At 42.9% G+C, this 22738-nt stretch overlaps 1 protein-coding gene across 2 annotated transcripts in view; it reads left to right on the top strand.

Annotated features, from left to right (window-relative positions):
- COL4A2 (collagen type IV alpha 2 chain) overlaps positions 1 to 22738 on the top strand; it is a 154394-nt gene that overhangs the window by 127282 nt on the left and 4374 nt on the right. For both annotated transcript variants that reach the window (XM_076361099.1, XM_076361091.1), the window contains exons 28-47: positions 1339 to 1446; positions 3343 to 3564; positions 6626 to 6787; positions 7354 to 7524; positions 8667 to 8810; positions 10049 to 10174; positions 10532 to 10713; positions 11564 to 11627; positions 12017 to 12091; positions 12704 to 12811; positions 13784 to 13891; positions 15183 to 15254; positions 15645 to 15770; positions 17194 to 17310; positions 18917 to 19078; positions 19214 to 19312; positions 20045 to 20191; positions 20806 to 20922; positions 21771 to 21962; positions 22307 to 22593. In XM_076361099.1, the coding sequence (XP_076217214.1) occupies positions 1339 to 1446; positions 3343 to 3564; positions 6626 to 6787; positions 7354 to 7524; positions 8667 to 8810; positions 10049 to 10174; positions 10532 to 10713; positions 11564 to 11627; positions 12017 to 12091; positions 12704 to 12811; positions 13784 to 13891; positions 15183 to 15254; positions 15645 to 15770; positions 17194 to 17310; positions 18917 to 19078; positions 19214 to 19312; positions 20045 to 20191; positions 20806 to 20922; positions 21771 to 21962; positions 22307 to 22593 (2789 nt within the window). The remainder of the gene's footprint in view (positions 1 to 1338; positions 1447 to 3342; positions 3565 to 6625; positions 6788 to 7353; positions 7525 to 8666; positions 8811 to 10048; positions 10175 to 10531; positions 10714 to 11563; positions 11628 to 12016; positions 12092 to 12703; positions 12812 to 13783; positions 13892 to 15182; positions 15255 to 15644; positions 15771 to 17193; positions 17311 to 18916; positions 19079 to 19213; positions 19313 to 20044; positions 20192 to 20805; positions 20923 to 21770; positions 21963 to 22306; positions 22594 to 22738) is intronic.

Here is a 22738-nt window from a genome sequence, read left to right as displayed (position 1 = left end):
TGAAAGCCTAGGATATTTCCTTTAATTGCTTTCTGAGAAGTTATTGTTCATATAAGGGAGAGAACAATCGTCCTGTACAGCACTGGGAAAATGCTATTCACACTGCATTGGCTGTTTATGTGCACCTTATCTGTGGTCTTTTTAAAGGTTTCCTTCTCGCCTTCACAAACAACAGCTAAAACTGCAAAAAATCATGGTTAAATAATGGAAATTCAGAAAACTAAAGTGGAAAAAAGCATCAAAATTCCAGTGATATTTTCCTTGGTTTGTCATAGTTAGAGGTGGAGAAATTTGCTTTCAGCGTAATAAATAAATTAGCTGTAATTCACGGTGATGCTAAGCAACAACACTTAAAATGCTAAAGCATGTTGTTGACCTTCAAGCCTGTGCTGGGAACTTAAAGAGTTCGAGGAGCTGGGGAGGGTAGGGAAACAAAGCATTCCACAGGAATTATTTTCAAAGAATTATAACAAAAAATCTTGATCTTGGAATACAGTGAATTAATGAGACTCATGTAATAAAACTATTGCATGGGAAAAAAATAAATAAATAATATAATTTTATAAACTTAACAAAAGAATCCTACGAAATGCTTGCAGGTTTTGAGATGTTAAGAAACAGTAATATTTGCCGTTACCCAAATGTCAAATACTAAATCACAAGGAAGCGAGGTCTCATTTTACCTGTCAGGAGATAACTCGGTATGAAGATGAGTTCAGTGCCAGAGGAACACTTTTTCAGGGCGCAGCCCTTCTTTTACTACCGAAGCTATAGACCTGTACTGTTACAAATATAGTAAGTAGGCTAGTTAATTTGTATTCAGTTTCTAGGATGATTAGATCTAACCTTCAGCCTTACATTTCTGTTTCGTGGTTATCTAAACCAGTCTGCTCTTGTTCTGTGATCAGTTTAGCAGGGAAGGGAAAAATTTGTTCCTCCTACAGCATCTCATCTGTGCCCATTTCTGTTGAGCATTATTCTTTGACGTTGCCTTTTGACCTTAAGCTAAAAGCCTTAATTTACAAAATATTAAAAGTCTCCAAAAGTCTGTGAGACTAATTATTTTCACCCTAGTAGTCTCCATATCATTAGTCTTTAAGTCAGGTTAATCCATGTTTGTAAGAGCACTTAGCCTAGATTTTTGGTCCATGTCTTGGGATCTTGAATACTGCTAAAGAGCTACAGTATAGTCCCATTAAATTTAAAAAAAAAAAGCTTCATCTTTGCATCCGGAAACACATCATGATGATATTTACCACTACCTTTTCTTACATTATATGCATATTTCTGTTTTGTTTGTTCAGATCACACTTTCTTACTTTCTTTTCTATAATTTAGGTGCAAAAGGTGCAAGAGGATTCCCAGGTGATCCAGGTCCAGTGGGATACCCAGGGCTAAATGGTACACGAGGTGATCCAGGTCGGGAAGGATTCCCAGGTCCTCCAGGTATCTTGAAATAATTATTTGTTCTTTATATACTTTTGACCTCTTTACTACAGTCACTGAAACACAAAAACTTGATTCCAGATACATTTTCACTTATCTTCCCTTCCACGTTCAAACAACATTATACAAAACTGCTACTTTTCAAATCCAAAAGGATTTCCTGCAACTTCTATAATGATGAAAAGTAACATAGATGCCAACCTTTTAAAATCTGCTTTATAGTGCAAAATGATAAATGTGACAGTAAAAATTCATGAAGTTCACATAGAAATAAAGGAATTCAATAACAAGATATTTCAGATTCCAAATGGAATATACTCAGAATAATGATGCAGAAAGGAAGAAAATACTAGTATTAGTATTTGTATTTAACTCCTTCCAGCATTAGTATAAATTATACTGGACATATCAAAGGCAGAGTACTAGCTACTCACCCTTCCCATAGGCAGCTGTGTTTCCAAACAGTGTTTGCAGGTGTTCAGTGCCTGTCATATTTCATGCTAGCCTGTAATAGGTACAGATTAAATCCCAGGGCTTCTGTATCTCTCCAGAGGTTCCAGGATGTTCAAGACACATCAATTAATTGCATGTATAGTTGATCTGTTCGTAGATAGTAAGTCAGATGAGCCTAAAATAGTGCCTCTGCACACATATATAAGCTGCAGTGGGTATGATCACGGATCATCAGTCAGTCCAGCAAGAGTTACTGCCAGAAACTACCACTTCCCTGTGGTTGACCAGGTTAATTTGGTCAGAGAAACGGGCACTGAGTTTTTTCTGTAGCACAATTCAGAAGCCATTGATGCAACTTAATTTAGGAGCTCTTTAGAAATTCTTTCCATCTGTCTTCCAAGTCCTAAATCCTCATAGATACCGAAGTGCTGCAAACTTTCCCAAATCCAGTGCCCAGGTGCTGCTTCACCCTAAGGCAGCACATGACCTGAAAGTATTGTCTAGGCTCATCTACAGCATCTGTAGTAGCAAAAGAGAAAGCAAAAGAAGAGCTGATGCATGTCCTGGTCAACAGGCAAGGGATGCATCATAAAACATGGCTCTGTGCAGCGTAGGGCAGGACCATGAACTTGTATTTCTGCTAAGCTCTGCAAAGTGCTCTAAATGCTAAATTAGGGCTCCCACACCATATGGCTCCCAGGCCACAGGGTGGTCAGCACTCAGACCAATTTTCTGCAGTCTTCCATACTGTCTTTCACCAGTGCTTGGACTTAACTTCCAGTCCAGGTCCAGTTTCCCAGTCCACAAGAAGCCTTTCCCGTGTCATTTTTGGTAACAGGGGCCTGTGCCCTCCCAGTCATTCACCTACAGCGTGGAGGACAGGAACGGTGGCGTTCCTTCATCAACAGCGTGAAGCGATTGGCATTGGGCCCTTGAGATGTGTGGGGAACAGCAACAGCAATGACCCATCTGGGCAACCCCCCCAGGTCTTCCCAGTTTACCAATATGCATTCACTCCTCATTTATCTTTTCAAATTTGACTCCCTGAAATGTCTTACCCCTGCTGCATCAAACCAGGTTTTTGTGTACAGGAACTGGTTTTTTGCCCTTACAGAATAAGACGTTTATAAAATGCTGCAATAGCTGTGTCAAAATAGTTGCACAGAAGTAGCTGTGCTTGGAGCTATGGATGTTTTATCACCCAGGCACTAGGTATCCTGAGGGGTCACCTGTAAGTTCTGCCGATTTCCACATTTGGTCAAACGTTCTTATAAATGCTACATGGTTTAAAAACATTTATCTAACACTTTGTTTGATTCTACAGGTTTCTGCTAAGAACTAGGGGAAATTACAATAATATAAAAGGCGTTATGACGGTGTATCTAGGATTTGAACTCCATTTGTAGTGAATCCTGTGATGCCTAGTCCATGTTTTATTTATAGGTTTTACTGGGCCCAGGGGAGACAGGGGCCCGAATGGTCTACCTGGACTGCAGGGACACCCAGGCCTTACAGGAAAATCTGGTGCTCCGGGAGCGGCAGGACTGAAGGGCTTTCCTGGTGACGTTTTAGGAGCAGCAGCAGGTTCCCGAGGGGATGTCGGGCTCCCTGGTTTCCCAGGGTTGAAAGGCACTCCAGGAGATCAAGGAATACCAGGAACTAGAGGTAACAGCTACTTCAAATAAAGAAATGTTTGAGTAAGAGTGTGATATAAATGTAGCCAAATTATAGAGACATGAGAGTAGTAAGAGACCATGTTAGGACGCGTTGGAGGTACTGAGGACCCCAGCATCAAATCCCAGTGCCTGATGATCTTCCATCCCTTCCCCGTCTACTTCAACTGTTACCAATATGCCTGGCTCCTCCAAACACTTTCTGGAGATCCATTGCTTATGACCAGCACTCCTTCACATTGCACTACATGAAATCAGCTACAATAGGATACCAGAGAACCAGATTTTGCTCATCTTTGTTGTGTTCGGATGTACTGTTAATTTTTCCCACTGTAGTTAAGGGAATGGTGATGTAGTTACTATCCTGACTTTTCACTTACATACTGCATAATACTGAGGTTGTTTCCCATGCCAGAAGTTGTTTGGATAATACATGGCTTTGCAGAATAGCACATTGCACTAGTGCAGCATTTGTAAATTTTAACTAAGAGGACATAGAGTTTAGTAAATGTTAATAAGCCATTTTACCTGGTCAGTCTTTGGGCACTCAGGAACAAGAAAAAGATAACATTATATACTTCTTCATAACTTCAGGGTGTTCATTTTATTTCATTATTTCACAGAGCTTAAAAAACACACTAAACTCCCTATAGAAAACAGAGAAAACCATAGTTTCTCCACAAAATCTGACTTTGTCGCTCTCTGAATTCTGTGGAGGACTTTCAAAAGCACATGTGGGAATTAAGCATCCCCTGCTACACAGTTTCACTAGCATTTGGACACACAGTTAAATTTAGGACTGCTGATTACCCCCTTGCCCTGTTGTGGAAGTGAGAAAGGAGTAGTTAATTGTGTGACTAGCTCAAAGCAAGGAGGTATATCACAGGAACCTGTTTTGGAGACTCTTCTCATGATTTTTCAATACAAATAAAAAAAAAAAAAAGAAGAGCATCGTCTTATGTGAGTTATTTGAAGTGAGGAGAGCTGGTTTCACATTCAGTAGAGCCCCAGAGTGAAGGAAAGAGATGAAGGCAGTTCTGTGGCACTTGGCAAGTTTGAGAAAAGGCAGAAAGCATCACTGACACCTCTGAAGAGGGGAAGAAATTCAAGGTAAAACATGGATTGAAATGGAAAAAAAAAATTGTGTGACCTTGTACATTCTTTCTAAGCATTTCTGTAGAACTAAATTTTCAATAATAACAAAAAATAAGTACACTGAAAAGAAAAAGCATTACTAGTTTGTCTGTTCTTGATTTATTTTACAGTTCTGGCAGAATGGCTCCAAAAAAATTATGTGAATTTTTGTGAGTCATTTTTTTTTTTAGTTTCATATGAAGTGGCTAGTGATTGCTTTATATCATCTATGCCACTTAAACTACTAGACCCTCAGAATAGAGAGCTAAAGCCTGTATTCTGTTGAGAAAACTCACCTTATGTGATCTCAGTTATAAAGCACACTTAACAACAGTCAAGCCAATGGACCTATGCTGATGTAAAACCTGAATAGAATCATAGAATCATAGAATAGTTTGGGTTGGAAGGGACCTCTAAAGGTCATCTAGTCCAACCCCCCTGCCGTGGGCAGGGACAGCTTCAACTAGATCAGGTTGCTCAGAGCCCCGTCCAACCTCACCTTGAATGTTTCCAGGGATGGGGCATCCACCACCTCTCTGGGCAACCTCTGCCAGTGTTTCACCACCCTCAGCGTAAAAAATTTCTTCCTTATAGCTAGTCTAAATCTACCCCCTTTTAGTTTAAAGCCATTCCCCCTTGTCCTGGCGCAACAGGCCCTGCTAAAAAGTTTGCCGCCATCTTTCTTATAAGCCCCCTTTAAGTACTGATGGGCTGCAATAAGGTCTCCCCGAAGCCTTCTCTTCTCTAGGCTGAACAAGCCCAACTCTCTCAGCCTGTCCTCATAGAAGAGGTGTTCCATCCCTCTGATCATTTTTGTGGCCCTCTTCTGGACCCGCTCCAACAGGTCCGTGTCTTTCTTAAGCTGAGGGCTCCAGAGCTGGACGCAGTACTCCAGGTGGGGTCTCACCAGAGCAGAGTAGAGGGGCAGAATCACCTCCCTCGACCTGCTGGCCACGCTTCTTTTGATGCAGCCCAGGATACGGTTGGCCTTCTGGGCTGTGAGCGCACATTGCTGGCTCATGTCCAGCTTTTCACCCACCAGTACTCCCAAGTCCTTGTCGGCAGGGCTGCTCTCAATTCCTTCAGCCCCCAGCCTGTATTGATTACCGGGGTTGGGGTTGCCCCGACCCAGGTGCAGGACCTTGCACTTGGCCTTGTTGAACCTCATGAGGTTCACACAGGCCCACTTCTCGAGCTATAAAGAGAATAAAGAGAAGCAGATCCACTTGGCCTGGATTTTAAGTGCCGTATACTTTTGAGGTCTTGTACGCTGCTGCTTCTCCAATCTGAATGCAAAGCAGGCATCACTACCTTTTGAATCTTGACACCCTTTGCTCTTACATCATAGAGATGTAAATTTTCACCCAGTGCACTAAGTCTTGTAGAATCAGGGCCTTTTTGCTTAGGAATTTGTATGAATCTTACAACAATGCCTTGTAACGACCTTACTTGAAAATTTCTGAAAAATAACACAAAACCAGAACCCACCGTCTGCCTTAAATGTTCCCATTCCTGCCTATCACATTTTAGAAAAGATACAGAGCATTATTTCAGTGGTTCAGTCAGCTGCTTGATTCAATTCTTACAAAGATGTATGTGATCAGGAGAGAGATCAGGAATTACAGAATTATTGGGGTTAAAAGTGGAAGAGACCTGCTCCATCTATATCTGCCTGGTGCCAAATTGTTCCATTCATTTGAAAGAGCCAGTCAACTTTTCCGATGCAAATATTGAGATCAGTACTGGTAATGTCAATTATTTTAAAACTAATGAGCAGTCTTTTAATTTGCTTTTCCTGTTCTCACTGAATTTTCAGAGGAAAAACATACCCTGAAAGACTAGTGCATACACAGAAGTGATATGTAATAATCAGCTCTCTAGATATTTACACTCACTAATGCATGTCTATGGTATTTTAGGAGCAGATGGTAACCCAGGTTTGCCAGGACCCAAAGGAGATCCAGGGCCGCAAGGTCTCCCTGGTTTGATGGGATTGCCAGGAACACCAGGAACGCGTGGATTCCCAGGGCCACCAGGAAACCCTGGGCCAGGTGGCGGGCCTGGCTCTCAAGGACCTGTTGGTGAGGAAGTATTGCTGTCCTGTGTCACTTCTCCTGCCAGTCCTCTGTGGCAGGGCAACTGTATAGTTTCCACAGGGGAAAGTTAAGCTTGGGGTTGTGGCACATGCCACACTTTAATTCCCAGCCAGGGAAACGACAGTGATAGTGCAGACGCTGTGATTGCAAATTGTGCTGGTATCACAGGTGGGAAGTAGGGGTGATGATGGTCCGCTTTTCTTTCTATAGCCACCTACCAAGCCAGGTCAGAGCTTGCTGGTGGCAGACTGGGAGAAGGGAGCTACCAAATGGGAGTAGTCTTATGGAAAAGGGGCTTAATTCTTAAATTAAAAAGGAGGGGAAGGTCCTGTTGGGAGTGGGTACAGAACCAAGCTGGTAGTGAGACTGGTTTGCATTGATGAGCTGCTTTGTCTTTATAATCGTTTCTGCAGTTCTTTGCTGAAAAAAATCCTAATTTCCCCCCCTCAGCATGAAGCTGGTAGGATAGCAGTTTTCTCCCTCTTGAGCTACCTTGTATGAAATCATCATGTATGTCCAAACGCTTTTTAATCTCCCTGTTCACATGGCAGGTCCACCTGGTGCTAGGGGAGAAGATGGTGAGCAAGGTTTTCCTGGCCCCGTGGGCCTGAAAGGTCTGGCTGGTGACAAAGGTGAAACAGGTTACCCTGGATTACAAGGTATACCTGGTGTGACTGGTCCCCCTGGCATAAGCGGAATGGGTGGCTTTCCAGGAGATAAAGGTGAGCTCTGGACAGATGCTTTGAAAAAAGTAATGTTGCTTAAAGCTGTTATGTGCTGAGATGAACAGGACACGTTCTCTGCTGGGCTACCTCTGTTTAAAACAGAAGAATTAGGGTCATATGCCTAATATATTCCAAAGTCACTGTCTGTTTTCCCCGTGTTGTGCTTGGCAAAATGCTGGCTTGTGACATGCAGCCCTATTTAGAAGGGCAATGGCTGTTTTATTTCTCCTTTTAAACAATATACAGTATTTACTCTTTTCTCTCTCCAAAAGTCTTTCCCTTGTCCCAGTCCCACTGGCTCTCAGTGAAATTAAAGAGATGTTTCCCCAAACCTTTGCTTTAAAGTTTTTTAAAGCTGGCAGTTGTGTCTTTCTTATGCCAGACACAAGACCTCGATGTTGGCTTTTACCAGGATACTAATCTTACGTATAAAGAAGGTGAGATTCTCACTTGCCAGCCGCAAAAACGCTATGTATAATGCAAGTTGTCTACATCACACAGGGAGTTTCAACAGGATTCAATGCCATGTGAAGCCAAGTTAAACACAAAGAGGGGGGTGCATGCCTAAAAATGCGTGTTGCAATTTAATCAGTTGGAAAGATAGGACTTTTTTCCTAGGACAGCTCTGGAGTACTGATCAGCTCTCATTTGAGAGAAATGAAGATCTATTTGTTAGCATGACCCGTGTAAAACAGCATCCTCTTGTTTAGAAAAGAGGAGTACGGGAATTTTTGGTGAGAAAGGGCCAGCCGGTCCTAGACCCATGATTTGTATCTCTACATGTAGAAGAATGGGCTGACTAAAAACCTTGCGTGGAACTAGGTACCTTTCTCCAGCTTATCTGTAGGAAAGGGGTTGAAATGATCTTTCAGAAGAAGACACTAAGTTCTGGTCATCTCCACAACACCTCCTCTTGGCCAGTTGAGGCAGTTCAGTGTACCCCCGCTCTTCTTTACCTCTCAGAGAGCTTGGGTGCCTGATCTAGAGCTGCAGATTGCCTAGGCACCAAGGCACCCAAAAATAGGTACTGCTGCACTGAAGTTTTCATACCATTTTAGTCATGCATTGCTGGTTCACATTTACTTAGTTTGCAGAAATCTGAGTGAGGTAACAGTTCTCTTCCCCTTCTTTCTTTAAAGGCTCAAGAGGTTCACCTGGCATTGATGGTTTCAAAGGCATGACAGGCCTAAAAGGAAGACCAGGCATCAAGGGGATCAAAGGAGAATTTGGCCTCTTCGGGGCTCGGGGCGATAAAGGCTCACAGGGCACACATGGATTTAAAGGTATTTGCTTATGGGTGGTACTAGTGTGTTTGCTTTTCACGTCTGGAGAACTATTTTACAGGGACACAAAGACAAAGAAGACACATTTTTCACATGGTAAATTTAGCTCAGACATTCCTCCACCTATTTCACACATGGGCCTCTGGCCGAGAGGCCTGGATTTTAGGCTCAGGGAAAGGTTACTTCTTTGTGAACCTTTACACGTTTAAGGTTGGAGACAGACATCTCATTATTCAGCTGAGCTCAGACAGTGGCACCTCCGGGCATGTGCAGAACTCAACAGAGCCTTTTCCCAGGAAGTGTAAGGTGTTTGGGGGGAAAGATTCAGATTTTGCTCCAGTTGCACTGTAAAGGCACTGAAATATGCAGAAAACTAGGCAATTAAGTAGTTAAAAGTCAGAAACGTGTCAGTTGATATCATCATCGGTGAAAACTGTAACTCAGTCCTCTTTTCTTTGCATACAATCATCTTTAAATACACGCTTTACCACAGGGCCAAAATGTTCTTTCTAGGGACCCTGAGATAGGTACTTAAGAAAAAACGGTCTGCAATTCAGAGGTTGCAAAACAGTGCTCCCAGTAATTCAGGGGAGGCCTGAGCAAAAGGCAAGTGTGAAAACAGCCCCCGCGATGAAAAGTGCAAATATACGTCTTGGTGAAGAAGTATAAGATGGTGCACGATCATAGGAGACAAGTCTGGGTGGCTCTCTGCATCCCACAAAGAACTAATGACAGTCATACAGTCTATTTGGGTCCGTCCTTCAGGATATTATTTATTGATGTCACCACTAACCTTCAAATCAAGAAAAGGAACAAAATAACTGGTAACAAATCCAAACACTTTCTTTCGCCCAAGGCTTTTTGACTGAGAGTTTCCCTTTCACTGGAACTAACCTACTTTTCTGTGCTTTCTCCAGTGTGCTTTTTGGTTTTTTATAAACACATGATACCTAACTGATCTGCTGAGAGGTAAATTATCTATCACAGAGGAGTCTGGGTCCAGCTCCCCAGGGCTGTATGTACAAAAGTTTAACTCAGTTTTCATGTTTTCTTACACTTGACTGTTCTGCTGACACGTTGTAGTGACACAGGTAACTTTTTATGCAAGTGGATTTTCCATAGCTTGCGCAAGATTATCTATTAACCCCTTTTTGCTAAATTCACTCTTCTGTTCACTTTTTCCAACACAGTGCTGCTGACTAGCTTTTTGTAACATGGTTGGGTTTTTTACCCTTTAGGTGACCGTGGGGATCAAGGCCCCCCAGGAGAACCCCCAAAGCTCAAGCCCAGCATGATGATGGAAGTTAAAGGTGAAAAAGGAGATGTTGGAGAAAGGGGCACAAAGGGATTCTTTGGCTTAAAAGGTCAGTGGTCACAGCAAAACAAAGCAAGCACATTCAGGACTATCGATTGGTGTCTTTTCTCAGTTACCATACTAAATATTCCCTGCTCATCGTACCACTGCGCTGCAGCCCCCCCCCAGCAAAATCTCTTGACAGCGAAAGCTGAGCTCCCGTCTGCGTTTCACAGAGCCACCCCTGAGGAAAGCTTTGCGGGGTTATGTCGCGTGTGTGTGCTGCCTTTTTGTACTAGCGCATCATGGTGCCATGTTTTGAGAAGGCCACTAGCAGGAAAACTTCTTGCACACAAGCAACTGCGTGTCAGCCTTCCCAGCTTTAATAGTTTAGGTCTTCTTTATTTTTCTTCTTCCCCGCCTGCAGGTAGCAAGGGAATGCCAGGCGTTCCCGGAAAAACAGGAACTCCAGGGTCCCCCGGGCATCCCAGCTACGTGGCCGGTGTGAAAGGGGACATCGGCACGAAAGGGCTGACAGGTCTGAAAGGGTATCCTGGTCCAGCCGGCTCTCCTGGCATCAGAGGCTTCCCTGGCAGCACAGGAGGCAGGGTGAGTTCATGCCCGTGAGGGAATAAGGGTGTCCTTGTGCTGGCATTAAGCTTCTCTAGGGAGTGGCATTCACCCCTTGAAATTGTGCTGAACAGCTACAGTGCAAAGATAAAAATGCAATAAAAATTGAATAAATAGATCAAATGTTTTTGCTTGATCTCTCCAACGTTCATTAAGCAGATTCCTTTCTTTTCTCATTGGGAGATGTCCAAATTTCATGCACCAGCTTTTTTCCGACGAGGACCCAGACAGTTCCTTCTAGGTCCTTGGTCCTGTTGCTGTAGCTGTTGGTAAAAGTTATTCTCAACGCTGGGCTTACTCTTCCCTTTCTCCCAGGACTGATGGTACCACTGCCAAAAATTACTCACTGTCACTAATCTAACAGTAAAAGAATCTAAGAATCTCAGCTCCTAGAGGGTAATCCACCGTCATTCACTTTGGCTGCAAAATAAGTTACACTGGAAGAAATAAACTCTTACAAAAGGCCTGACAGTAGACTCACTGACACCATTTATTTAAGAGAGCCAAAAACTCTGTTGCTTTCTCAGGTAGCTTTGCCCTTAGATTTCAATAGGACTTCTTCGTAACCAAGGACTGCAGGACTCTCTACCATATATGTGTAACAGGATGTTCTCAATTTCAAACTTAAGTCTTTGCAAACATAACTTGTCCCTTCGTTTGTACTGGTTTGGTTTAACTGATTTCAGCCAAATGACTCTATAAAATACTATGGAAACTCAAAAATGGTAAATTTAATAGCCTTTTTTCAACATTTCCAAACTGTGCTGCTTGGAAGGTTGAATAAATCCTCATCCTCATTAACTGATACCTGTTTTCAATCATATGATAGGGAGAAAAGGGTACTCCAGGAATTTCAGGCCATTTTGGTACTGCTGGCTCACATGGTGAAATAGGTGAGTTTGTTCTCTCATCTGAGCGCTCTTTGTATTCATTGCCCATCAAATGCTCAACATTAAGTTCTGAAGAGTCTTAGGGGGTCTTCAGTCCTAAAGAGTCTTCGTACAGTCTTACAGAATGATATTGTAGATGTGGGAGGCTGTGAAAAGGTTAATACTGTTAATTTCATGCAACATGTACTGTCCATGGATAAATCCATCCATGGCAGGGAGGGTGGCTGTTCTGGAGACTTTATGGTTTTCTTTCTTTAACTTACTCCTCTTTTATTCTAGAAAGATAGTGATTACTGAGTTTTGCCTCAGAAGTTGCAGTTCCTTTGAAACAACAGGAAATACTGTTTAAATTAAAGCCTTACCGCTCATGTGTTCATTTTTCCTTGAAATAGGTGAGCGGGGAGATACTATAAACTTACCAGGAATGCCAGGCCTTAAAGGGGAAGTTGGTGTGCCAGGCTTAACAGGTATTAATTTCACAGTTGCTCTGGATGTATTACTTTTCACATACTAAAGTCCACAGAGGAAGGGAGGGGGAGCTTACCATGGGCTTTTGATGGCTGTTGAACCTGTGCTCTCATGACAGCTCCTGAAGAGGTTCATCTTTTCTTTATTGAAATGAGTATGCGCTACGTTTACCTCTTCAACTGAAAGTACAGTTATAGCAGTAAACATCAATCACATGCAACTCCAGTAAACATTTCTATATAATTTTTTGCCATTGATGACAAAAGGAGCAATATCAGGCCATGATTATGGAAGATGGGATAGCAGAGTCAGGTCGATTTTGGATTGGGTCGGTTGGGTAATGTATTAAAATTTCCCTGCACATGCAGCACACTTGAACATCAGTGTCATATTGCACATAATTTGGGGAGTACTTTTAAAAACAAATTTAATGATGGTTTGGCCAGCATGCTGTAGACGACTATCCATTCTCCCAGATTATGCAAGCACCCTGACTATAAGAATGCCTTTATGTGGCAAGACCCATTCAGTAGCCAACTTCACATTATGTTTGTTAGCTTAGGGTCGTATAGAGATTATTAAAAGAATATACTGGCTTTGTGGTTTTCCAGGCACAAGAGGAGGTGCAGGACAAAAAGGCGAAGGCGGTGATCCTGGTTTCATTGGCATTGAAGGCCTCAAGGGCACACAGGGTGTTCCTGGCTCTCTGGGACAGGAAGGTAAAATATTCTTTTCAACGCTCCAAAGAATAAAACTTGTTTAAGAAGAGAAAGAAAAAAATCTCTTTTCCCTTGAAAGAAAGTCATTAAGTTTTTTAATATGGTGATCATTCTGTAAGTTGGTAAAGAGCAGTGAAAAGGATGTGGAACTCATGGTAGAACTCACTAAGAGGAAATTTCAAAAGCCTGACTCTGCTTCATACCAGTTTTACCTTTTTTATAGCGATCACGTGTCCACTCAAAGTGTTGTATTGCTGGCGTACTCAGGTATTCTAATGCTGTCTCAATACTACAAGGAGGTGCTTTTCAGTGCTCTTTTCTGCCATAAATGAAGTCAATATCCCCCAGGACCCAGATACTCAGGAGCCTTTCAGCCAGGCTCATCGGCCGACTGTACAAGAGTACTGGGGAACCAAAGTCAGGTTCAGCTCTGGCTGGATCATAAACTCGGGGCTTAAGATCATGTCTTATTGCAGGAGGATCATGAAAATGCTCTTTCAGAACAGTTCCTCCACATTTCTCATATAATTATAGGGCTTAGAAACTCCAGCCAAGACTGGAGCAGTTTCGGTAGGTACCTCACTGGGAAACAGTCCTTGTCCGATCAGCTTTCCAGTCGGAAAGGCGAAACAGATGCGGCAGACGGGGAAACTGAGGTGCACATAAATGAAATTACTTATTGTAACTGGCAATAGAAGTAAAACTATCATTTTAATAGGAGGACCCCACTGTATTTCTGAGGTTGCCAGAAACCTGAAGTTTGTAATGAATTGTTCTGTTATACCTTGCCTCTCCTACCTTTGCTCTCTTTTGTTTTCTTCCACTTGGATGAGCGGTGCAGTGTCATACAATGACATTAGGAGGGGAAAGCCTTCATTTTGCTACCTGGGAGAATGAAGGTAGCACAAGTCCATGTTTTGGGCTACTAGTTTTAAGGACGCTCATGAGCAATGACTCATCATTGTCACGCAGGTTTGCCAGGACTGGTTGGCGCCCCAGGGCAGCAAGGAAGCCCCGGAACCCCTGGATTTCAAGGTGAAAAGGGAACTCCCGGCTGGCCTGGCTTACCAGGACAAGCAGGTATTCATACAGCTTCAGCTATTCAGTCATTTCAGTGTGAGCACTTGCTATTGTTCCTTTGGGGTGAAGAAGACGAAAGGGGGCTTTTTGCAGTTCAGAGTAGCAGAGCTCCCTCTAGTAATCGTTTATTCCTCGTAAAGTCCAGGTGCATTAACAAAGACCCACACGGTTGCTTTCTGATTTATGGCTTCTGAAGGACTGGTGTCTACTGAGCTCACTTTAACTGCTGATGACCTCCCTCAATCAGGAAAGCAGTTTTCAGGAAACATTTTCATTTTTTCGTGACAGCTGGGAAGAAAAAACAAAAAATTATTTAAAATGCAGCAAGAGTAGTGATATACAGTATTAGAATATTATAATGTGGCATTAGATAGCAAACAATATACTTGTCCTACATCATCATCAAAAACTGCGAACTGATCCAATGTCTGGTTTTAAGGATAAATGATTTATGGCTCAGACAGAATTCTGCTATCAAAATACAGGTGATAGTTTAAAATAAAGCTGTTTGTTTGTATCACAGGATGCAGAATCTCATTGGTTGCCACCTAATTCCTTAATATACTAAGTAAGCAGATTTTTTTCTACTGTACAACCAGAAATTGCCCTGCTTTTAGTAAGATTCATCTATCTGAATCTGCATCAAATCTGAGCTAATACGGTTATGAAGGCCGCCTTTATAGACAGTGAAGAGAGACAGACATTTATTTTTGTGAAGGTTGAATTGTCCTCCAGAGCTCTGGCCATTGATTAGAGATACCTGTCTAGCTTTAATATCGCACTTAACACTTTGACAGGTACAAATAGATGGGATAAATTTTACCTGTAACATCAGCAGCGGCGGCTATTAGACATTTTGTAAGGGTTTTGTTGGTTTTTTTTAAATTTCACAGAGTGACTTTCTCCTGAAGAGAGTTTCATTATAGAAGCTCATCATTTAGAGCCTACAATTATGCCATAATTGTCTTGGTTTGAGGATTTCGGAAAACTAAATGGTTATTAACAAAATTGTGGCAGCAAGACTGGAACTAATGGCATGCTACCAGACGGATCAGAGATACTTAAAAAAAAATCTCGTAGTGAGTTTATTGGATAATAACAAAATTTGTCAATCACAAAACCATGGTGTGGTGTATTTCATAATAAGCTTATTGTAATGAATTAATTTGCATATAATACACAAGATTTTAACACAGAATAGTATTTATTCAAGCATTTGAAATTTTTGCCTAGGAAAATATACAGACTCATAGAAACTAGTATGATAATCATGAATGTAATTTTAAAACAGGCTTGCCTGGCTTAAGAGGAATCAGTGGACTGCATGGTTTACCAGGCACTAAGGGCTTACCAGGATCACCAGGTAAGTGAGACTTTTATTCTGCCTGTTCATAGGCACAACATTGTGTTGGCTGCAAGTTTGGTCGGTGAGATCTTTGCAATGTGACTTTCTTAACTGTGTCATCCAAAGCCCAACGTGGAATTTGCTTCGTTACTGTGGGCTCTGGCAAACAACTTCATACACGCCACACAGATGGATTAGAACACAACTTCAAGTCATAATTTCTTTCCTCTTATAAAATTAAAGCCTCAAGGCCTTTTTTTCCCATTATGAGCCATTTTTTCAATCAGCCATTACAGACTCGTATTTAGTAAATCCACATGCTCTATACGTGTACGTTAGCATGCTGATACATTGTTACATGCGGAAACATTTCAGCTTTCATCTTAATTTTGAACAACTCCACAACAGGTCCGGATGGCTACGGCTCTGCAGGTTTCCCAGGTGCAGCGGGTGACAAAGGGGAAGCGGGAGAGCCGAGCAGAGTGGAAGGCAGCCGAGGATCTCCGGGTCAGAAGGGAGACAGAGGTGTTCCAGGTTTGTATTCCGGAGAATAGGATCTAATTATTATTTGTTTCAGCTGTGGGTGTTAGAGATGTCACAAAAGGCAGTATAGTGTAGACAGTTGTGTAGGAGAGCTCCTGATGTGGGGAAGGTCACTGTTTGGAGTTAGTGCTGCAGCTCAGCCAGCCCTTGCTCAGAAACAGCTATGTGTATTGCCCAATGCTGGACAAGCCAGCCCTTCCAGGGCAGCCTGGGTCCTTCCCCACGGTAGCAGCATCTTGTAGCACCCACTGAGCTCAGCACACTGCAAATGCCAGAGCCTACTCTCAGCCATCAGCTCACAAAATGTTTTTAATGGGGCTCCAGTTACACAAATGCTATGGCTTTTCTTTCTCTCTTTTTGTTGCAAATCCGTCAGTGTTTACCTTTCTTCTGAAAGCCTCACTGTCCATCGATGTGTGATTGTCCCGCTGATCCCTCCTGGGCTCTATTCCCATGCACAGTGCTTTACTCGTACCATCACCCCTCGTGCAATGTACCCGCACAGCCTTCCCGCTCAAACCCACCTTGTTGTAGCGGGCTGCGCTCATCTCAGCATGGTTCACCACCAGTTCTTCCATTGGGGAGCCACCAGACTGATGTTACGGATGAATCAACTAATTACAGGGGTTTTTAAAAAAGTTTTCCAACATTTTGGCTCTGAAAGGATTAAGGGCTGGCATAGATACAAAACCTTACTGCCTTTGCCTTCTTGGTTCAATGACTCATTCCTATTCTTTTGTGTTACGCTTTGTTGTTATTAACATGGTGTGCCATCTCAAACCCATTCAGAGATTTATTATCAAGCCCTGGAAGAAACAGCTATTTCACTTATCTCATTCATGTTTGTTTGTCAGAATTAAATATTATTTATTTTTTTTAAATGAATAAACAAAAGGAGTTTTGTGGCTTCCTGACAACTTGAATCTACTTAAAAGAATAATCCGTCATTGTTGGGCCAGATTTTTGGCCATTTAACACTTTTCATCTATAGAGAACTTTGTGGGTTCAAACTTTGGTTTTAACTGACCCCAAAAAAACCCTAAGTGTCTGTGACCCCTGACTCCGCAGGACACAGAAGAACAAAGCTGCTTTCTTGTCTGCTTCAATATACCTAGGATATTTTGAGTACTTCCTATCTTGAAATAATCTTTTACCTGGCAGACACAAGATTATAGCATTCCACACAGTGAGATGTAATTAGCTATCCAGAGAGCTTTGGCACAGAACTAGTATTTGGTTCTTTTAAGAAAAACCTCCACAACATCATCTGAAAAAATAAAACAAAAATCAGTGGGAACTGCAGGTGCTTTCCATTTTGAAAATCCCATTCTTTATACTTAGTCTAAGGTGAGTCCTTATAATTAAAATTGTGCATTTTCCTTGCAGTACTGATTATTTCTTCTCTTCCTTTCAGGAGTCCAAGGACCCTTTGGGATTCCTGGGCAGGAAGGATTTCCAGGGCCTCCCGGGATTTCAAATATATCAGGATATCCTGGTGATAAAGGCTCCCCAGGTCTAGACGGAGTGCCAGGTAATTCATGCCTTGTTCCCCTCAGACAACAATAAAAGACTAAGTACAAGGTTGTGCCCTCAGACAACAATAGAAGATTAAGTACTGAGTTAGCAACAGCAGTCATTGTTATTTCTGTCTTGATTCAGTAAAATATCGCTATTAAAAGCAACACTAAAGTGCATGAATAATTGTTGGACAGAACTAATGGTACATAAGATAACAGGGACAGACCTCTTGAAAGCAAAAGGCAGTTCCTCCAGGTTGTCCTGATGGAAGGGTTTGATTTTCATGCAAATAACAGATTTAATCATCCAGAATTCTCTTAACAACTTTCAGAAGCATTATGCTAATTTACTACTTTAAAATCTGAGGTCTGTGGCAGACTTGCAAGTCTACGCGATATTTTCTTAATCATTTACAAAATTTTCCTATGTGAAATTACCATGCAAACTAAGTTACATTGGAAAGCATTAGCTCTTCTCTCTAAAACTCCATGCTTTGAGCCTGCCTCCCTCACGCATATGAAAGAGCCACTCTGTGTCTCTCTACATTTAGAGGCTGATATACCGGCTGCTTATTGGACTGCACAATCATTTCACACTGTAGTGCCACTGTGAATGAAGAGCTTGTAGCACAAGTTGCAGGTGTCCCACTATCATCTTTATGTGATGCATGGAAATTTTTATGTAAACTCAGCAAAAACTTACAACAGGCAAACCAGCTGAAAACCAACAAAATACCTAGGTTTCCAAATGGAAAGAGAACATTAGTTGGCCTAACTCTGCATACTGATTCCCACTCCCCAGGCAGCCATTGGATTAAAAAATAAAAATAGAAGCAGTCAGGAGAGTGGGAACAGGAACACCATCTCCCAGCCAGAATGGTGAGACAGGCATGGCTTGCTCCTACTTTGCCACACGCATCTTGCATTCACATCCACGTGATCCAACTTCAACAGGGAGCACGAGAGATGCCCCACTGAAAACCCTAGTTAGTAAGTCCTTCTCTCCTCAGAAACAAGGTCCAAATGTCTTCTTAGGCAGCAGAGGTAACTGAAGAGAAACCTGCCAGGTTTAGCTTCAGGCAATATGTAATTCTGGAAAAAGAAGCTGTTCCCATAATTCCCAAGACAGCATGAAGTAGTTATTTGTATCCAGATGTTCAGCTGAAGCACTAAGATACATGGAACAGTAAGTCCTTGGCTTATTTACCACCTGGCACTGAGTCAGGTATTTGCTGCTCTCTGATTTCTCTCTAGTTACTTGGAGAATTTAGGATGAAGCAGGGAGGCACCAGTGAAGTGGGGCATTTGCTGGGGAAGGAATAGCTCATTGAAGGCTGTATCTCAGCAGGCATCCCACTTCTGCTGAAATCTTGCTTGAGATGATGCTGTGCCTTGTGGGAGCTTCATGTTCCAATTCCTCTGCCACAGCAGCAGAAATGTGTGCCAGCCTGAGAGCAGGAGCGGGAGTGCTGAATAAGTCTATTGGGGAGCTAAGCATTAGCTCCCTGCTTAAATTAAGGAAATAAACCCTGATGGGATACAATTAGATAGTACTGTTATTTTCCCTTGTGCTCACGTCTTAAGTATAAACAGATTACAACCTCTATGTGCTCTAAACAGGCTATCCAGGACTACAGGGGCAGCCTGGAATACCGGCTCCACCAGGAAGCAAAGGAGAAAGTGGACAAACAGGTGTGAGTGGACAAATTGGCCCAAAAGGAAGTAGAGGTGATCCTGGATCAGCAGGGAGACCTGGCGTTCCTGGGTACCCTGGACCAAAAGGTGAGGATGGGAAACGCTGATCTTGGCCGGGGGCAGGGGAACCTCCTATGCTACAGCTGCTTTAGTAACAGGACTTTTGCACTCACTTGATCTGTGTTGAAATGCACTAATGCCACCTGTCATTTTGCATTAAAGGTCGTAAGGGTGAACAAGGTGTCATCGGCTTTATGGGCACAGTAGGATTTCCAGGTGATTTGGGACCTATCGGACCCAAGGGGGATAGAGGAGTAACTGGTGAGTAAGTGCAGTCGGATGCATGACTCCTTTCTGAACTACTCATTTTGCAGCTCCACAGAGCTGATCTAACTGGCCCTGCTTTGAGCAGGAGGTTGGGCTAGATGACCTCCGGAGTCCTCTCCAGCTGCATGACTCTGTGTGACCCCTGGCAAATTCCAGTGGACAGATGCCTGAATTTAACATGGGTAGTCAACTTTTTGCCTTTATGAATTTATTTTGTATGAGATGCCAACTCCAAAATCAGAACCACTTTCGGGGTTAAAAAAAAGAATTCCTGATCTAAACTAATCCTCCAGAGCAGACATACTGGATATTTAGAAATATCTTTAAAATCCTTCACTCCGTCTATACCGTCATGTATTTGTATGATGGTATAGACGGGCTTCACTCCTGAAGCCCACCAAAAGATGGTGCTGCACCTCAGAGAGCTGTTGGCTGTTTGGGGGCAACTTCCCAGCTTCCTGTGTCAGAAATTAGGGAGCAGTAGCATCATTCACTTCCTTCTGCTTATCTGTGTGCTGTCCAAGAGAAGGCAATCCCCATACTCACAGACATTCCCCCAGTATAATAAATACAGCTGCTGTACTCAAGGTGGTGGGTGAGTTGCAGACCACAATCCCTCTCTCACATATGCAGCCAAATAACAGCAACATATCTGTGGGTGAAAGCATGCTAAGGAAAATACACGGGGGGGTTAATCAAACTATCTCATCTTGCTTCTAATCACAGGCTTTCAGGGCCCTCCAGGCTCTCCTGGGCTGCCGCCTCTTCCTCCAAGGCTGGTTGCTGAGCAAGGTTCACCGGGTCTCCGTGGAAATATAGGACCTCAAGGAAGCCCAGGAGATATGGGACCTCAGGGTCCACCAGGCGATCCAGGTAGGAATCGCACACTCAGAGTGAAAGCTCGGTTCCCCTTAGCAGAGTGAGGCCACCAGAGCACTGCTTTGGCTCTCTTCTACTTTAAATTCTCTAAGTCGGAAAGGAGAGTCAAATTTCAGTCTTTCAAAGCTAGGGCTTGGCTTTCCTCCTCCTCCTCCCATTCAGAACATAAGCAAAACAGGAGAAAACTTCGACAACACTCACATAGCCAAAGCAACATCAGATATGGATCTCACTTAAATCAAGACTGAACGACTTTAGTGGAAATGTGCACATCCTTGTGGGTGTGCTATCAACCCAGGGAATGTAGCGTTAGTGATGCGTGGACCCGATGCAGCGCATCTCTTGCTACTAGCCTCATCAGAGATGCATGGTGGTAGCAAGAGTGGAAGATTAGGGTTGTGGGGCTCATGTAGTCTTGATCCCAGCAACCTTTTCTAATGAAGTCAGTGCTCTTTGCCTGAGCAAGAACCATAGGATCTTGCCTTTAGTGTAAATCGGTAAACCTGCCAGATAGGACCAAACATACGCAAGCAGAGCACATGTTAACAAAGTGGGTAGCATGTTGATATCGCTGCAGTCACTGTGCTTATAACCGTTGTTGGTGCAAGGTTTCAGAGGCTCACCTGGAGAGCCAGGATTCCAGGGCAGGGGTGGCATTCCAGCTCCTCCCGGCTCCAGAGGTGAACAAGGAGCAACAGGGTTTCAGGGTCCAGTGGGATTTGAAGGTAAGAGATGTCGCACAGCACTTCTTCCCTCTTTCCTGTTTCACTGCCATAAACTGTTCTGTAGTTACTTACATCACTGGATGGGGAGGAGGGGAGAGAAATTTTCTGTCTTCACAGCTTCTTCACAAGGGACAACTAACTAACTTGCAACAGAGTTATCTTAAAGCAGTATTTTTGGAGTAAGTTTTGATAGTTGTAGATGTCAGTCCACTCATGTGAGTGAGTTTGTTTTGATCTGAGTGTATTTTTGTATTGGTTTTCTCTTAAGTGTTTCAGCTTAGTGTTTTACTAACAGTTACATTCATGGAAAGTAATGGTTGGGTAGGTGATATTTGGATAGATGATGTTTAAGGGAACTTATTTGTAAAAGAAATACCTGTGTCCTTATCCAATCAAAGAGCAGAACGATTACTATCTTAATTAGCTAAGTACACAGAGAAAAAGGTATTTGCAGAGCATAGTTTTAACCGTATGAAGCAAATGCAAGCAATTCCAAAAACCATTGGTTAATCTTGGACTAAGAAAACGTTTTAAAGGAAAAATATGCTCATCTGTGTTGTACAAAGTATGCTCAAATTCATCAGAACTTTCTATGTGACTTTCCCTGGCTCTGATAGTGAAATACATCATCTTAGAAACCAGGGAGCCTGATCTAGCACCAATCTACTTCAAAAACAACTGCTATAATCCTAGAACTACAACTCTTTTAACAATAACTTACCGTAAGAAGAGGCATCTTGCAATTAAGCTTTGTTCGTCAGCAGCTTAGCTGGAACATCAGCTAGCATGAGAGCATTTGTGGAAGCACAAACTAAGTTGTATTATTTCTTTTCCCCTCCTCTTCTAAGGTCAGCCAGGCCGCCCCGGTAGCCCTGGGCTGCCAGGCATGCCGGGTCGCAGCGTTAGCATGGGCTACCTGCTGGTGAAGCACAGCCAGTCCGATCAAGAGCCAATGTGCCCAGTTGGCATGAACAAACTCTGGAGTGGATACAGCCTACTGTACTTTGAAGGACAAGAGAAGGCACACAACCAGGATCTAGGTATGTGCAGGTATTGCTGGCAGCAGCCTCAGTTCCATCTCTCTGGCTGAAAAGAACAAAAAAAAAAAATAGAACTTAGAGGAAGCTGGGACTTCAGCAAACGGGCTTAGGAAACACCTAAATGAGAAGATAAAAACTACGTCTGCATAGAGTGCCCCTGAGAGAGCTCCTGCAAGTCATTAGTGGTGTTCAAGGGGACCTGTAAAGCCAGTGAAACATTCTGGGCCTCAGGGTTCTACTGACACATGCTTGGGAAGGAGCAGGAAACTGAAAACGTGCACTGTCTTCTGCGAGAATGATTGCCATCATTTCTTTTTTTTTTTTTTTTTCTTCTTTTTTAACAGGGCTGGCCGGCTCATGTTTGGCTCGTTTTAGTACTATGCCATTCCTCTACTGTAACCCTGGGGATATTTGTTATTATGCAAATCGAAATGATAAATCCTACTGGCTCTCAACTACAGCACCTCTTCCAATGATGCCTGTGGCAGAAGAAGACATTAGGCCATATATCAGTCGCTGCTCAGTTTGTGAGGCCCCGGCTGTGGCAATTGCTGTCCATAGCCAAGAAGCTTCTATTCCTCACTGCCCTGAAGGCTGGCGCAGTTTGTGGATCGGATATTCCTTCCTTATGGTATTTGTTCTCCGGTGTCATGTTTTGTGGGGTGCTGGGTTTTAAGTTTGAGTCTTAGATACTAGGAGGGTTGCTCTGTTTTAGATCCAGCAACACCAAAACCATGCATCATACTGGGGAACCAGGGAACTACAAAACTAGTTTC

Source organism: Aptenodytes patagonicus, chromosome 1, assembly GCF_965638725.1.
Source record: "Aptenodytes patagonicus chromosome 1, bAptPat1.pri.cur, whole genome shotgun sequence".
Classification (NCBI taxonomy): domain Eukaryota; kingdom Metazoa; phylum Chordata; class Aves; order Sphenisciformes; family Spheniscidae; genus Aptenodytes; species Aptenodytes patagonicus.
Note: the sequence above shows the minus strand (reverse complement) of the source record. Positions and strands in the feature narration are given on the sequence as shown.